Below are 17,906 nucleotides of genomic sequence, written 5' to 3'. Positions count from 1 at the left end.
GCACATTAGCAAGTGCTAAAAACACTGGAATGTTACTCTGTGGTTTGTGGGACTGAGCCAATAACACATGAAAATAAATGTTTTAATCTTTCTAACGACAGGCACACAAGACCAAGGTCTTGCTAGCAAAGGATACACATGAAACAAGGTCAACTGGGATACATGTGTGTGCTATATCATATACCATTCTTCAACCATTAGCCTGCTGGTGGAAAGTGATTTTGCCTTTGCGACCAGTGCAGACCAAGATCGGCCTTCACATCTCCGTGCAGGCTGATCATGGTCTGCACTGTTGGCTATTCAGTCAGTAAGATTTCAGTGAACACCCCTTTGAATAATAAGTGGTACTGCCAAAACTGAATGATGGACTAGTCCATTCTAGAAATTTAGCAGGGTAAAGGTTAAGAAAAACTGTCAGAGGAAAACTATTTGCATAATATGATCAGACCAAGAATCATAAACAGAAACAGATGTCATTGCTGTTATATCTCTTTAATTTATAAAATCATTTATAAAAACAAACAAGAGAAGAACATGTATCACTTGATCACAGTATAGATTTATCAGCACTTACACAATATTAAAAAAATTAATAAAACTTTGCAAAATAACTTAAAATGTAAAGATAATTTTATATGAAACATGTAATAGTTTTTTCTAAAATGCAAGTTTAGAGCTTTTTTTTTTGGAACATATTCACTTCTAAAGCAGCAGCTCTTTTGATGATTAAAATTATCAGCATTTTAAGAAGTTAAAGAATGTACATATTATATATATATGTATTATCCAAATCATACATAAATACCATGTAAGTTGGTATTTTTTTGGTGCAAGTGTTTTCATTGCTGCCTTGACTTCCTAAAAAAACTTTGTTTTCATTTTCTTATCAATTACTAAGGCATCATTCAATATCGCAAGCATCAAATATGTGCTTTTGGCAAAAATGGCCATTTTGTGGGATATAAATACACAAAAATTTTAAAACTAAAATGAATGGGGATTTTATTTCTTCATTGGCATTAACTAAACCAGGAAATCCATAAAATTAGTTGCTCATGAATATTAATGATTTCACAGTGTAATTAAAATGTAAAACAATTTCTCAATTTTAAATAAATTACGTAAATCTACAGCATTGTACACAAAATATATAAAATAATAATCATAATATAGAAACAGTTGAGTAGACGAAAAAATTCAGATCGTTTTACTGACACTGTCCTCATTTTGGCCTGTGTCTGTATTAATAGAGTCCAAATTACTTTCCTGTCTCACAGTATTTTCTAGACTGGTTGCAGATTTACTTGTCCCAACAGGAAGTTCTGAACTGGTTTTATAGTTAATCTCTTGTTCTGGAAATTCTGGACTGGTTTTGGAATCATTTTCTCCTGTCTGAAGTGCTGGACTGGTTGGTGTTGTGGAATATATTGCCAGTCCAATAATTATCACAGCAAATGAAACAAAATATAACACATGGAACTGAAAAGAAAAATGAAGATCATATTCAAAAGAAGGAAATAAAGATTAACTTTTCAAAATAACATTGCATAACAGATTTCAACAAGAGTCATGATGGCCTTATATCGCTCACCAGAGCTTCATATGAAGTATAACAAGAAACATTTCTGCCATAGAACTTTGAAAACTGACATGCAGATTCAGAGAATATTTTCAAAGTTTACCATAATACAATATAGGGAAAACTAAACCCACCCCAACAGCCATGATTTTTCAAATGAAGACGGCTACAAAATCAAGCCAAAGGTTTAGGAGGTGATGGCATATAGAGATTATTCTATGTCTAGCTCTAGTGGCCACAATATGAATACTTGGTAGATGGTCACCCAAGGAACATTTCTGTGACATTATTTTTTAATCAGTTCCGGGATGTTGTTTGGCACTTTCACATCCTAGTTTTTGACAATCTGAATTAAGAATTAATAAGAAAACTCTTGATAAAGGGTCACCTCAGGAACATTTCTGGGAAATTATTCCAGACCGAACAAATGATTTGGGGGATGTTGTTTGGAATTTGTAGCTTTGGTGACCATGTATTTGACAAATTGGAATAAAAAGAACAATCTTTGTAAAGAGGATTACCCAAGGAACACTGCTGTGAAATTATTGTTAAATTAGATTTAATCAGGCTAGCAGTTTCTGTTGGGAAGATTTCCAAATTTTTTCCTTTTGGTTACCATGCCAACCAGACTTTTGCTTGTAGGACTAGATTTGAAAGAATATGAAATAGAACCACCAAAGGAACATTGCTGTAAAGTTTGGTTGAAATTGGCTTTGTGATTAAGGAAGATATGTTCTTTAAAGAAATTATGGATGATGGACAGACTGACAGCAGACATTCAACGATCCTTTGACGTTCAGGTGCAAAAATAAGCCAGAGGCCACTGTCTGGGTGTAACTACGTGTAACTACATCACAGATTTCTCAAACTGCATTATTTTTCTAAGGTCGGTTAATGCAGCAAAGCTAGTGTTTGTTAGTCACAGCAGATTCATACCCACCACTTTATATGACACCAACCTGGCACTTTTAGATAATGCACATAACATAGAATGAGCTACTCAACGAAAAACATTAATGAGCCGCGCCATGAGAAAACCAACATAGTGGCTTTGCGACCAGCATGGATCAAGACTAGCCTGTGCATCTGTGCTGTCTGGTCAGAATCCATGCTGTTCGCTAATGGTTTCTCTAATTGCAATAGGCAGCATGGATCCTGAGCAGACTGCACAGATGCGCAGGCTGGTCTGGATCCATGCTGGTCGCAAATGCACTATGTTGGTAATCTCATGGCACGGCTCATTTCTTACCTTATAATTGAAGAGGAACAGACCAAACAGAAGTGTATAGAAGTCTGCAGAAAGTATTGACAAATTGACAGTGGTTGCGCTAGTGAGCTGGATGACCACCGTCATTGTGGAGTACAGTAAAAATAAACATATCACAAACACCACTAAAGGTACAACTGAAATGTTAAAGTAATGCAGTGTGAGTATTTATGATGTATACAAAATAATTATAATAGATATATAAATCAACTTAAAAATATCGTATAAAATATTTTATTCCTAGGTAAAATTTCATATAAGATCATTTCTTATCATATTTTAGGTTATCACATCCAATGAAATTTAAAGCTTATGAGCAAATGTACTATGCAGAATACTTACAGAGGAAAGAAACCAGATAATTTGAGAATAATTATTCATCCAACAATTTAATTGCAGAAGGAAGCTTTAATTAAATGTGATAGAAAGCTTTAAATGCAGTTTCAAGGAAGTAGTAAGCTATGAATGCTTTAAATGCTGTCGTAAGCTTTTAATGGTGTAGTACATGTAGGAAATGCAAAAAAAAAGTTAGATTATGTCCGTACTTCATAAAATTTACATTTGAGCCGCATCATGAGAAAACCCAACATTTGCATCCAGCCAGCCAGCAGATGCGCAGGCTGGTCTGGATCCATGCTGTCCGCTAAAGGTTTCTCTAATTGCAATAGGCTTTGCAAGCGAACAGCATGGATCCTGACCAGACAGCGCAGATGCCCAGGCTGGTCTGGATCCATGCTGGTCGCAAATGCACTATGTTGGTTTCCTCATGGCGTGGCTCATTTGTCTAAAATCCGAGAATAACAGAATGGCACCGGCTGCTGCAATGCTCCAACAACAAATCAACAGTAACTGGCCTAACAACACATGAATGCATTAATCAGTAGTTATAGGTTATTAGCTTTGTATCGGGAAATATGCAGAAGTTCTTCAGCGGAAGTACTGCGCGACTTTAGGAGCACAATATTCTTCTGTCGAAGAACGAGTGCATATTTTCCGATGCAAAGATAAGAACCTTTTTATTACATACACATCTACACGTATAAATATAATGTAAATATCATAAATTTGTTCAATAGCCTAAAAAGGATTGACAATAATGAACAAAATAGAAAAAATAGTGCAACAACACACACTGAATTAAGTCACGCACCCGATATGAAATTCAGGCGTCAGTGTATGGAAAAATAAAATTATTCACGTTTTTCATCGTCTGCTAACTATTTTGTCTCCAGTTCCCTGTGGTTATTTTACCGCTTGCAATTCACGATTTCTCATGTTTTCAGTGCACTATATAAGTGATTGTTAATTGATATTCTTCACTCGAGGTTGAATATTTGACAGCATAACAAGTATTTTGATTATTTGTTTATTCCCTCCCACCCACCCTTACAGACATTTCAAGTTTCTTAATAGTTATTGCTGATGGCTTGTAGCAGATTTGACTTTTTGACTGATTTAAACAAGAGTAATCATTTAGTTCTAAAGAGATTCCTCTAGCCATCCTTTATGTTCTGATAGAAAATAAGGTTCACAGTTACGTACCTTATATTTCAAGGGTCTTTAGACATGAACAGTTCCTTGATAGTTATTACTGTTGAGTATTCATGTATTACTAGAACTTTAAAGGCAGATATACATTTAACATTATAATATTATGAGAACATTTGAATTCTTCATGCCAGACTCGGTATCTATATTTAGAAAAGTAACATTCACAAGTACGCTTTAATTCTATATCAATATATTTTATGCTGTTTTTTCCCATGCAATATTATTCTTTCGTTATCAAATGGAAATTGCCGTTATCCTCTTTTGAGCTAGTTTTCATTTTATTTTTGATATTACCTTGAAGGAATGTTATGTTTTACACACATGTTTTACACACTGCACATTTTTTCTTATTTTGTGGTTATTCAACGAAGCTGAGAGAGATCTTGTATGCTGTTTAACTATTCTAGATAAGATAAGTTCAAATTATTACATTTGGTTCATTCGGGACCTCTATTTTTACAGTTTAGATTTTCATGTACATCTGATTGTATGTTTGCCTTAAATTTTGATAGTATGTTTTCAGGCTGAGTGGTGTACAAAGATAAAGATAACCGCATTTACCCCACTTCTACTGGTCGATCATCAACACATCGCACAACATCGTACCGTCTGACATTTGCAAGACAAATATATTCGTATTTTTTGTACATTGGAATGCTGTCAAATACTAAGACCTGTATCCTATATTTTTGTTTGTTGTTTTTGTAGTTAGGAACATGAAATTAGTGAATAATTGATTTACTCACGACATAGAGTGAGTAAATATTGACGTTTCCGGTACCAGTGTAACTTAACGGGGAATGGAAATGAGCATGTAATAACCTATTATACCTGTACTTATATACCGCACCCATAATGATATTCAAATAATCTTTACCTATTTTATAAGATGTGAGATCAAGGGAAGCAACTTCATCTCTTTCAAGTATTGCACTGAAATAAGTAAAAGTTTCTACAATTTTATCAGTAATCTGAATAAATGCAATGGAAGTAAAATTATTTAAGATCCAGGTTTTAGTGCACTAAAGATACGAATCCATTTCAAGTATCAAAGTCAGAGTTGTCTTGGTCCTCTCACAAACTAACTTCATAAAGTATTTTATCAATTTAAAAGTAATCTAAAGCATTCAACACTACCAAATCTGGTTTACCACCATGCATTCTCCATTCATTAAAAGGAATCATTTTTTTAAAGTTCTACCTTTCAGTGACCTTGAATACTGGCCCAAACATCAATAGGGGTCAGCTAGTCATATAAACATATTTTCATACCCTATAAAATTTGAGGTAAATACTGCCAAAACTTTCAGAACTAAAATGCTCTACAAAGTAACTGACAAAAGCTTTATTTCAGTTAAGGTCAGATGCTATGTCTTAAAAATTTAAAATGTGACTACTTACAATTGAGCTCCATTAATGAAGCTTCCAAAGAGACCAACCATTGCTAGGAATTCTACTTTGTCATATGTTCTCACTACATACTCTTGACACACATTAGACACACCATATAATGTGGCCCCAACAATGATCAATACATCTCCCAGAGCCACATTACTGGCTGAAATATTTCATAAAAAAATGTATTACTAAAAAATGATACTATTCACATTCTATCAGTCGCTGGTTTTATTTAGCAATCCCATACACATGTTTATGAACAATGTTAACAAACTGTGTTGTGTAGCTTTTTATCATCATTCCTTTATAGATTAGTATTGTCAAGAAATTCGCAAATGTTTTGTATTCTCAATTCTTTAATACTTTAAAGTACACATTTGTGCTGTAAATAGAGGATATTACATGAGTGTCTTTTCATACTGAATTTATTAAACAAGTTGAATGAAATAATAAAATGCAAGGCTATGCCGAGCATTTTATCAATGTTATTCAACGAGTTTAATAAATTCAGTGTGGAAAGTCACAAATGTAACATTCTATTCTTTTTACCACATGTTAGCCTTTCCTGTCGAAACATCAAAAATTCTACTTTCTTTTACTATAAAACAAGTCAATTTGACCAAGCTGAACGTCTCCTATACTATAAACGAAGTCAACATCAAAGCTTTATTACACTAGTGTATTATCATTTTTAAGTAATGGCTTTATTACACTCCCGGGACATCAAACATGTGATAAAACAGTTTAATTTTGTGGGCGTAAAATTTCATTTTTTAGTCAAAACTGCTATTTTGTGGCTAAGGGAAGTTGTGCAGAACAAGCAGACAACACTAATAATCTCTCAAATCTTCAGTGTCATTTTTTTTTCAGTAGAAACATGCTTAAACTCTAAATAATAAAATATATAAGAAGATCCTTTGGAAGCATAAAAAGCAACCAACCAAAATAATAGTAGACACTGATCAAAAAGGTTGGTTCATGAGAAATAATGAAATGTGCAAACGTCCCTCATACCCCTAGCAATCGCTTAAATGTATTACTGTGTAACAGTAAAATTACTCTATGATCCCAAAGGCCAAGAAAATATAACAACACTGAATCCAAGTACTGGGTGACCTTTCACACATTGCACTCAAAGACTGCTGTTGTGATAGTTTATAAAATCTTTAAGAAGATCCTTTGTAAGCATAGATAGCAACCAAGCAAAATAATAGCAGACTTGGTCTGATTGAGTCTGTTCAAGGGAAGTAATAAAATGTGTAACACACCTCACGCCCATGCCTAGAGACAACAACCTGGGTGTTGTATTTAATCTCTGCTACTGTTAAATTAAGACAAAATGTTGAAAATGTTGTTAAGTACAAACCTGCATTATCATTTTTCCCAACAAGAACATCTGTTAGCACCAAACCCACCATGCCGAGGAGACAGACAGCAGCGCCACCTAGGTGCTGTATACGGTATCTGGCATGTAGAAATAAACGTGACAGAATCATCACACTGACAAGACTGAAACAATCCAACAACTGAAACAGAGGGAATTTGACTAATAAATCTAGTGTCATAAATTGACACAGAAAGTGTCGTAAAATGACATAGAAATAATAAACTGGCTAAAAAATATGAAATTTCTTATCAACTGAAGATCACTTTAAATATGTGTGTTCCACTGGAAAATCTTCATATGTATTACAATTGTATTACACAAAGTTACAATGAGTTTGAGAAGCTGATGTAACATTATGTCTGCAAATTCATAACCCATATTATGTTTTTGCAGCACTTTTGCATATACAATACAATCTGATATTAGTCTTTTGCCTGTGAATTGTCTTCGGTGCCATTTTCATATGGATATAAAATGAGCATGTTGCAAAACTGAATTAAGCCTGTAATTAAAATTAAGAAGTAACCAAGTACCTAGCCATGTACCATGCACTGCTTTTCAAAAATTAAAAACCTGAATCTGTATCAGTGGATCTAAATTTACTGTGTTGTGGATTATTTCTCCCAACAGTTTTGTGACAAGATTTCTAGGGATCTATCTTTACTGCTGAGGGGCTGCAGTGTTCTAGTATAGTGCTTCAGGAGCTGAGAATCTGACTCCAGTATCCTGTAGCTCAAGGGACTGAATTGCATTAACCCTTAGACTGCTGGCGGCAATTGGTTTTGCCTTTGCGACCAGTGCAGACCAAGATCAGCCTGCACATCCGTGCAGGCTGATCATGGTCTGCACTGTTCGCTATTCAGTTAGTAAATTTTCAGTGAACATCCCTTCGAATAATAAATGGTATTGCCCAAACTGAATGATGGAACAGTCCATTTTAGAAATTTAGCAGGCTAAGGGTTAAGAGCAGAATTTGACCATTTGTTCAATCTATAAGACGCTAAACTAAGTTATAAACTGCTCAGTCTTATGAACACAATTCACTCTTTACATAATTATTTATACCTTAAGCATATTATTGCCTCCCTTATCCACTTTTAGCATAGGGGTGATGAATATTATAGTTATTTACCCTCAATTCTGTCAGTCAAAACCATTATCTGTACTGACCTGAACACTTGTAACGGTGGTATAGGCATATGCTTTAACTACCAAATAGTTTGCTTCAACGTCTACAATGGCTATCAGGAAGTAACGCCAACCCCACTTCCGTAAAATTTCACACATTGATCTCCCTTCCCTCCGACATGACAATATTGTTGTGAAAACCAAACACAATAGGACATAATTGAAGAAGCTTTGAGCTGAAATAGAAGATAAAATCATAATGAGTTGCATTATGTAACTCATACAACAACATAAATATACATAAAACATGTGTTCAAGTTTAAACAAAAACAGAAACCCTGAAGAACTCGCAAAGCAACATTTCTATATGTATATTGTTTTTTAAATTCACAAAATCTAAACAACATGTTGTTTTTCCATTTCTATGAATGAATATCTCCTTTTTTTCCACTTTCATTCTCAAGTTATGTGAAATCAATATCCTTCAATACAATGTGTAGGATTTAGCAACATTTCCTTTTTTCTATAATTTTTGTGAATTTTTATCTTCGAACTAAAGCAATAATGCAATAATGGGTTCAGTGTCCACCTTCTGGTTTTTGACCATGTGTCCATGTAGATTCCAGAGCTATCTGAGAAAGGACTGACACTAAACTCAAATTTTATGAGTGAAGCAGTAACCTTATACTGTTCAAAACAAAGATCACCTATTCAAACCCAGCTGTGATGAAAAATGCATCTTAAGAAGGCACTTGTAGTGATTTTCACAGAAAAAGGTCTGGTCACAGATTTAATCATGGAATACTTTTGTGAATACAAGCATGCCCAAAAACTGCACAACAGATACAGGATTTGGGTCAGTTAGGGTCTGTAACCTTGACTGTGGGAGCAGAGACCCAATTCCCGCATGTCGCAAATTTTGTAGAGGTCCACTAGGCAATGCTACATGTCAAATATCTAAGCTCTAGGCCTTCTGGTTTATTTTTAGAAAATTTTGAAGATTTTTCTATGTACAATCAATAACCCCATGGGGCAGAGCCAATTTGACCCCGGGGGTCATGATTTGAACAAATTTTGTAGAAGTCTACTTGGCAATGCTACATGTCAAATATCTAAGATCTAGGCCTTCTTAGTTTATTTTTCGAAAATTTTTGAAGATTTTCATATGTAAAATCAAGTGACCCCTTGGACGGGGTCAATTTTGACCCCGGGGGTCATGATTTAAACAAATGTTGTAGAGGTCAACTAGGCCATGCTACATGTGAAATATCTAAGCTCTAGGCCTTCTGGTTTATTTTTAGAAAAATTTTGAAGATTTTCATATGTAAAATCAAGTGACCCCTAGGGCGGGGTCAATTTTGATCCCGGGGTCATAATTTGAACAACTTTAGTAGAGGCCCACTAGGCAATGCTACATGTCAAATACCTAAGCTCTAGGGCTTCTGGTATTTGAGAAGAAGATTTTTTTAAGATTTTCCTATGTAAAATCAAGTGACCCCTGCGGCGGGGCCAATTTTGACCCCGAGGGTCATGATTTAAACAAATTTTGTAGAGGTCCACTAGGCAATGCTACATGTGAAATATCTAAGCTCTAAGCCTACTGGTTTATTTTTAGAAATTTTTTGAAGATTTTCATACGTAAAATCAAGTGACCCCTGGGGCGGGGTCAATTTTGACCCCGGGGTCATGATTTGAACAACTTTAGTAGAGGATCAATAGGCAATGCTACCTGTCAAATATCTAAGCTCCAGGGCTTCTGGTTTTTGAGAAGAAGATTTTTTAAGATTTTCCTATGTACAATGAAGTAACCCCTGGGGTGGGGTCAATTTTGACCCCGGGGTCATGATTTGAACAAGCTTCGTAGAGGTCCACTAGGCAATGCTTCACACCATATATCTAAGCTCTAGGGCTTCTGGTTTTTGAGAAGAAGATTTTTAAAGTTTTTCCTATGTAAAATCAAGTAACCCCTGGGGCGGGGTCAATTTTGACCCCGGGGGTCATGATTTAAACAAATTTTGTAGAGGTCCACTAGGCCATGCTACATGTGAAATATCTAAGCTCTAGGCCTTCTGGTTTATTTTTAGAAATTTTTTGAAGATTTTCATATGTAAAATCAAGTGACCCCTGGGGCGGGGTCAATTTGGACCCGGAGGTCATGATTTAAACAAATTTAATAGAGGTCCACTAGGCCATGCTACATGTGAAATATCTAAGCTCTAGGCCTTCTGGTTTATTTTTAGAAATTTTTTGAAGATTTTCATATGTAAAATCAAGTGACCCCTGGGGCGGGGTCAATTTGGACCCGGAGGTCATGATTTAAATAACTTTAATAGAGGTCCACTAGGCCATGCTACATGTGAAATATCTAAGCTCTAGGCCTTCTGGTTTATTTTTAGAAATTTTTTGAAGATTTTCATATGTAAAATCAAGTGACCCCTTGGGCGGGGTCAATTTTGACCCCGGGGTCATGATTTGAATAAATTTGGTAGAGGTCCACTAGGCAATGCTTCACACTAAATATCTTAGCTCTAGGGCTTCTGGTTTTTGAGAAGAAGATTTTTAAAGTTTTTCCTTTCGGTTGCCATGGCAACCAGAGTTCTCCATGGAATTCAATTCTTTGAATAATTTTGAAAGGGGGCCACCCAAGGATCATTCCTGTGAAGTTTGGTGTAATTCTGCCCAGTGGTTTTCAAGAAGAAGATTTTTTTACAAATTGTTGATGCACGACGGACGACGGACATCAAGCGGTCACAATAGCTCACCTTGTCACTTCGTGATAATTATGCCCCCCTTCAGAGAAATAAAACCAAATTGTTTTCTCAGTAAAAACGTAAGGTGTGAGATGGAAGGGCTGTTAAAAAAGTTTGCAAATCACTTACCAGTAGGAATATTAACTCCTTGCTGTTGTAACAGCCCAGTACTAACAGCAGTTCCACACAACAACAGGGAAATAAACTGACCTAGAACCAGAGCCTTGAGAAAATATCTGAAAATCAGGAAAAGAATATTGCAGATTAGCAAATACCTGCAAGGTTCTTTTGTTAGTTTTTGCAATCAGGGCAACACATGAATTTGGAACTCTGCTGGGGCATTACTTTGGTAGAACTCTAAATAGTAATAGTATTTATACAAATAGAAAGTGAAAGCTCTTAAATGCAAATAAGACTATTTTCTTCCACATTCAGAGACAAGAAAATAACCCAAACAACCTAAAATACATCTAGCATAGTTATTGGAAGCTACTGACCAAACAGTCAAAATTCCAATTTATAATACCATTGTTTGTGTCTAGGAGTTTTCCATTTACTGAAATTGTTGCCTTATTCTTACAGAGAGATATTTCCTTTTTTCCACTTTAACCCTTAGCCCCCTAAATTTTTAAAATGGACTGGTCCATCATTCAATCTGGGCAATATCATTTATTATTGGAAGGGGTGTTCACTGAAAATTTACTGACTGAATAGCGAACAGTGCAGACCATGATCAGACTGCACGGATGTGCAGGCTGATCTTGGTCTGCACTGGTCGCAAAGGCAGAAACACTTGCCGCCAGCAGGCTAAGGGTTAAGAAAAGCACCCATAAAGTTTCAACATTAATATTTTGCAAAACGTGGAGACAGTGCAAGATGTGACTGAAAAAGGCTTTAACAGCTTTAACAGGTTATGCAATCTTAATTTTAAGGGCACCAAAAGATAGATAGCCAGAGGTATAAATATCTCAAATTGTTCAAAAATGGCACTTACTGCACCATCAGAGTAAGGTGACGAAATGTCTTAAATAGGAATATTTAAACATACCCAATATAATTATTTTATCACCATCAATTGCTATAATCAGAAAAGTGAGATAAAAACATTGAACCTACTTTATAACCCAATATATCACTAAACTTATGAAAGAAAAAAAAGACTTGTACAATGTACAAATTTGTAAAAAGTACCTCAAGTTGTAGGTTTCCAAATTCTTACATAGCATGATGAAAAGTACCGGTACTTAAAGAATGAGAGAAAAACCACAGCAGAAATATAACTCTAATATTGCTAAGTTTCACTGCTACCCATAAATGTCCCACAGCTGAAGATGTTCATTTTATAATATGCTGCTATAATTACAGTGTTACATAACATATTCAACATACTGTAGAGTGGATTTATTTAGTCTCACTTTAAGTTAACAATTGATAAATACCAGTCATATTCAGCGTGTTAACCCTTACCCTGCTAAATTTCTATAATGAACTTGTCCATCTTCCAATTTGGACAGTACCATTAACATTAAAAGGGGTGTTTACCAAAAAGATACTGGCTGAATAGCAAACAGTACAGATCATGATCAGACTGCACAGACGTGCAGGCTGATCATGATCTACACTGGTCGCAAAGGCAAAACCAATCGTTTCCAGCATGGTAAGGGTTAAGAATTGGCTCCTCATAGATTTTTTCTTTTTGAGACTGCTCTGCATAATGTTCATGACAGTTTAAAATTCACAAGTAGATCTGATTTGGAATATACATGAAAATAAAATCAAATTGAATGTGAATATAATCCAACCTACAGAATGAAAAGATATTAAAATGCTACAAATTCCTATTTATCACTGAATGATACTGAAATAGCATAGACAACTGGCAACTGAACAATGCCATACAGAAGTGTATACTATGGAATGCCTCAGCTGTCTGAATTACATTAAAACTATTGCAATCAGGGCTCTGTTAAAAATTTGACACATAATAATCTACATCTTGTACCTTCTCACAACCCAAAATGTTTCTATTTTTTTTTTCAGTAAACTCTATATTCCCTAATAAACATACCTCCTCTCAGCAAACACTTTTTTTAAAAAATCACTATCAAGGTGCTATAAATGATAAAATTCCTTTATAGGCTGTATTCATACTAAAAATGTAAAAGAAAAGAATAAAACAAAAAGACAAAAGCAAAATTGTACATGGTTTCATTAAAACACCTCTCCTGAAAAATGTAATGCCCCTGCAGATCTAACAAAGGAATACATTGTACATACATTTTTATAGGGAAATTCTGGCAGACACAGGTATGAAATGAGTACTAATTCTGAATACCCAGTCCTGTGCAGCAATAATATGAACTTTTTCATCTACCTTGAACAACACAGTGATGTCAGGCGTGATGCTATACTTTGTTTCTTTACTTGTCTAACAAGACCTTCTTCCTCTGTGGGGTCCATTATGTATTAACATCCTGTATAAAGTTCAAAGTCTTCAGTCTTCATATTTGTAGCAAGTCTCATCTGCAGAAAAATTCACTGTGTTCTCAGAAAACTGACATATTCAGTACAGCTTTTTTTCTGGCTGATCTTATAGCCAATAGTCAGAAAAGAACATTAATCTTGTCTAAGATAGAAAACCCCATGTGCATTTCAATGTTATAAAATAAAGTGATTTTATCATTATATTATATTCCAATAACAGTGATTTTATGTTTATGATAAAGTCATTTTACCATTTTGTGTAAATATCTTATATAAATATAAACTCACATAATCACTGATAAGCAGCAGATAAGGTTGGAGTTGTTTACTGAACTAAGGGTGGGACACTAATATAGTAGTGAATCTAGGCCTTTAAAAAGAAAGTTCCAGGGCTGGTCGGCCAGGTTTCAGTATGTGATTTCTTTTTTTTTTTTTGGTGGTGGTGGTGATGGAGGGTGTAATGTCGCACCTACAAAATTATAGTTCACATGGCAACTTTCCAGCTTTGATGATGGAGGAAGACCCCAGATGCCCCTCGGTACAATTTATTTCATCATGAGCGGGCACCTGGATGGCTTCCTCACATGAAGAATACGACGCCCAAAGTGAGGCTCTAACCAACATCGGTCAGGGGCAAGTGATTCGAAGTCAGCAACCCTAACCTTCTGGCCACTGAGGCCACATATAATGTGACTACTAAGGTTCGGTATCATGTCATATGTTTAGGGTGTGATATTCCAGTGAGGCAGCACTAGAAAGTTGGGAATTTTGCTCACTGCTGCTAGTAGACACTGTCCTTTACATAACTGAAAAATTGTTGAAAAAGTGCCAAACCTGAATCCAAACATACACACAGTTAGACGTCTAAGAGAACAGCACATAAATTTGATTTGTCATGGTAATCTTTTATATATCTTGTCCTTGTAATCTTTTAATGACTTCATAAGTTATATCATACAACTATAGTCTATAGACTATAAGAGATTTTATGTCTGACAATATCATTAAATTTTAACATGTATATCAACCTGTAAATATCACTGAATTTAGGAGTCCGCTAAATTCAAAATAACTGTCATCTGCACCTTGAATGGCAATATCAAAGGGAGATATCAAGGGAGACAACACTCCTTGTTAAGCTTCATGACAAAATGTTGAATCTGCCTCTCACATTTGACAATCATCCACTTTTGACATTGTGAATAACTTCATTAAGGAATTCAAATAGTCTGTTTTATTACGGTCATTAGTGCACTTTAATATCTGCTGTGACAGTGAGTGACAGAACAAGGGAGGTAACTGAAAATTTAAAATTGTAAAATCTTTGTAATTTCTTGGTCAAATTTGATGAAATCAGCTCCAAAATGCTTCTGATATATAATTCAGAGATATCATCTCAGTCAAAAGCACTGAAATAGCTTTACAAATAAATTTTTCCTTGAAGCCTCAAGAATAATTATAATATCTATATCAAATCACAGACACTTGGGGGTCAACACCCCTCCCACTCCCATGCCGCCCCTGACAACCCTCAGTCAATACATTTTTGTTTTTTAAAACAAACTGAGCACATGCCTTGATCATCCAACGACTTTTGTTACCATTTCAACATGTTTGAAAAATTCCCATACTCTATCAATGCATGCTCAAAAAAACTAAAGACAACTTACTTCGCAATGTAAACACGATTTTCTTGTCCAAGGAATAGGAGAATAGATCCCAGCTTGATGTTGCGCAGTCAAATTTACTACACAGAGCTGGGATACAGACGTTATCGTTAGCGGTAAAAATAGAAATACTTGCTTTGAAAGTCAATTGCCTCGGTGGCCGAGATAGTACAGATGCTGATTCTGAAAGAAGTTTTTTGGGCAGGGCTACGGGTTCGCTCCGCGCTTCGGGCATCCTTTTTTTTTTTTTAATATAATATTTTCATTTTCTTTTTAAACAATTTATTCTCAAGATATAAAAAAATATCTAAAAAAAAAAAAACAAAAAAAGGATTGCCCATAGTGCGGAGCGAACCCGCGGCCCTGCCCAAAACTAAGCTCACAGAACCAGCGTCTGTACTATCTCGGCCACCGCGGCAGTTGACGTCATGAGCGAGTATTTTTATTTTAACCACTAGAGTAAGTGTACCCGTTTTCGCACAGTTCACGGTTTCGCACACCAGAGAATTTTCCGTTTCTTGTAATGAAAGGTTTCCTTTTGAATGTTCCTATAGTTTTCTAAACGACAAGCAGGCATTCTGATAAAAGACAAGGATCTATAAAAGTGTAGTAAAAGTATCACCGAGACAGCATAAAATTAGACACCACTGAGGGTACCTCGTTTGTGCATGTTATAGCGACATCATTATGATAATGACAGCTAAAAATACAGTTTCTACAGAAGTATCTTTGTTGTGCAATTTCGATTCAACCAATATCCGCATTGTACAAAGAATTAGAGAGTTTTCAGTCACGGTGTGCGAAACCGGGTTCAAATATGTCCGAATAATGGGTCACTTTCTGGCTATATTGGAAAGCTACCAATGGTGAGTAGTTATCACATGAAGAATAACCTAGTGCATAAATAAAGAGCCATGTATCTATTCTTCTGTCTGAAAATGCAAAATAATAAATTGCTTCCACATATTTCATGTTATTTCAAGAAGTGTGTAAAAAGTGTGCGAAACCAGGTACACTGACTCTAACGATATTGTCTGTGTCCCGGCTCTGTGTAGTAAATTTGACTGCGCAACATCAAGCTTGGATCTATTCTCCTATTCCTTGGACAAACTATTTTGTGTTGAAAACACTCAGAGTAAGTTGTCTTTAGTTTTTCTGAGCATTGATAGTATATGGGAGATTCTTTAAACATATTGAAATGGTAACAGAAGTTGTTGTATGATCGAGACATGTGCTCAGTTTGATTTAAAAAGCGAAAATATATGGTTGAAGGTTGGGAGGGGGGGGCAGGTTCTGACCCCCAAGTGTCTGTGTATCAAATAACTACCTTCATAAAAAAAAATTAAAAATCGTATTTTTTTGACTTTTACCTGCATTCATGTAACTTTTATTCAGAAGAAAATGTAAGTATTTGTAATTGTAATCAACTTGAGCATTTTTGGAGGGTATATGATTGATATGATTTTTTGTTTTCATTCTCATTAGACTTTATTGAGTTTAATTTTCATTTTTTTTTTTTCATATAACAGGTATTAGTAGGGTTGAATCAATATACCGATATGTCTATATGAAATGAGTATCAACATTTACATCAATACACAAATTGACTTTGTATCAAAAGTCAGTGACACTATTTAAACATAAAATAAAATTATAATTTATGATTCTATTAATCATGTGACACTAAAATATTAAGTAAAATGTCTATTTTAATAGATAATAATTATTCTGTAATAGCCACTGCATACTTTTACTATTTAAAAGATCTGGTAACTTTTGAAAGCTAAGTTCAAAGACATCCACCAACAAGCATGACTAATTCTCATGTAAATCAAGCATGTGATTTTAGAAAAATCTGTTTGTTATTCACTGGTTATTTATCATATTCATGCAATCTGTAATCAAGATTTTAACTGTGAAAATGAAATGAAATCCATTTGTTAAGCCAGTAATTTTCCATTTTGCACACATGACTGTGCAATCTAATTTCATGTATCAGGATATTCAATTTAAATAGATTATATTTACGACAAAACTTAAATTGATATGCTGATTGCTGTCAATTTTGATAATTAAAGAAATATTTAAACCAAACATGTCATATTGGTCAGGTTACGCATAAAGTTACAGGTTCTTCAAGTTATTGTATCACTTATTTGATATGTATTGCGAACTGAGGTTTCTGTATTGCAATACATATTTCCGCATTTAATACAGCCATTGTTATTTTGTGGGCTCGATTCATATGTAAAACAGTGGGCTTTCCCAACAAAGTGGATGAAATGAGAGTACTGTGCACAGTCATGGTATACAATCATGCCCACAAGTTGATTGGAAGTACAGATGGCACTATTTGTTTCAAGAGTAATTTTTCTGGTGGGTTTGGGGGGGGGGGGGGGGGGGGGTTGAAAGTAATTCTCATAGCAATCTGTTCTTATAGACTACAGTTTTGTTACAAATCTAACATCTTTTTCATTTCATCTGCTGAAAATGAAGTGTGTCACTTACCCGGACACTAGAATTATTTGACTGCTAAGTTCGCTGAATAATACTTACGTTCTTTAATTAATCAAAGTGACTTTTAACAGAGAAAGAATGATATTTACCGGTGACTTTGCTAACTTTGTCCTCCATGATGGGTGATATATATTACAATTGAAATGATTGGCCAATATGTGAGGCAGGCTTTGGTACT

The 17,906-nt window shown here is 35.0% G+C and overlaps 1 protein-coding gene across 3 annotated transcripts; it reads right to left on the bottom strand.

Moving 5' to 3' along the window:
• Positions 1-471: 471 nt before the first annotated feature.
• Positions 472-17,895, bottom strand: LOC123551287 (solute carrier family 35 member F2-like). Of its 3 annotated transcripts, none has more exons than XM_045340103.2 (9): positions 17,818-17,895; positions 13,435-13,583; positions 11,190-11,296; positions 8,353-8,546; positions 7,162-7,321; positions 5,799-5,955; positions 5,275-5,330; positions 2,829-2,983; positions 472-1,479 (listed from the first exon to the last, which is right to left on the bottom strand). In XM_045340103.2, the coding sequence occupies exons 2-9, from the start codon at positions 13,518-13,520 to the stop codon at positions 1,198-1,200; spliced, it is 1,197 nt and encodes a 398-aa protein (XP_045196038.2). In that variant the 5' UTR covers positions 13,521-13,583; positions 17,818-17,895; the 3' UTR covers positions 472-1,197. The 3 variants fall into 3 exon arrangements, with proteins under 3 accessions (XP_045196038.2, XP_045196039.2, XP_053396761.1); XM_045340104.2 differs by having other exon boundaries at positions 17,768-17,868; XM_053540786.1 differs by lacking the exons at positions 13,435-13,583; positions 17,818-17,895 and adding an exon at positions 12,252-12,301.
• Between the last annotated feature and the right edge of the window lie 11 nt (positions 17,896-17,906).

Source organism: Mercenaria mercenaria, chromosome 4 (assembly GCF_021730395.1).
Source record: "Mercenaria mercenaria strain notata chromosome 4, MADL_Memer_1, whole genome shotgun sequence".
Lineage (NCBI taxonomy): Eukaryota > Metazoa > Mollusca > Bivalvia > Venerida > Veneridae > Mercenaria > Mercenaria mercenaria.
Note: the sequence above shows the minus strand (reverse complement) of the source record. Positions and strands in the feature narration are given on the sequence as shown.

Excerpts from the sequence above, each read along its gene's own strand:
- LOC123551287 (XM_045340103.2), bottom strand. The coding sequence starts at position 13,520 with ATGGACCCCACAGAGGAAGAAGGTCTTGTTAGACAAGTAAAGAAACAA. Across the intron at positions 11,297-13,434 it reads ACATCACTGTGTTGTTCAAG|ATATTTTCTCAAGGCTCTGG; the intron begins GTAGATGAAAAA and ends CCTGATTTTCAG. Across the intron at positions 8,547-11,189 it reads AGGAGTTAATATTCCTACTG|CTCAAAGCTTCTTCAATTAT; the intron begins GTAAGTGATTTG and ends CTTCTATTTCAG.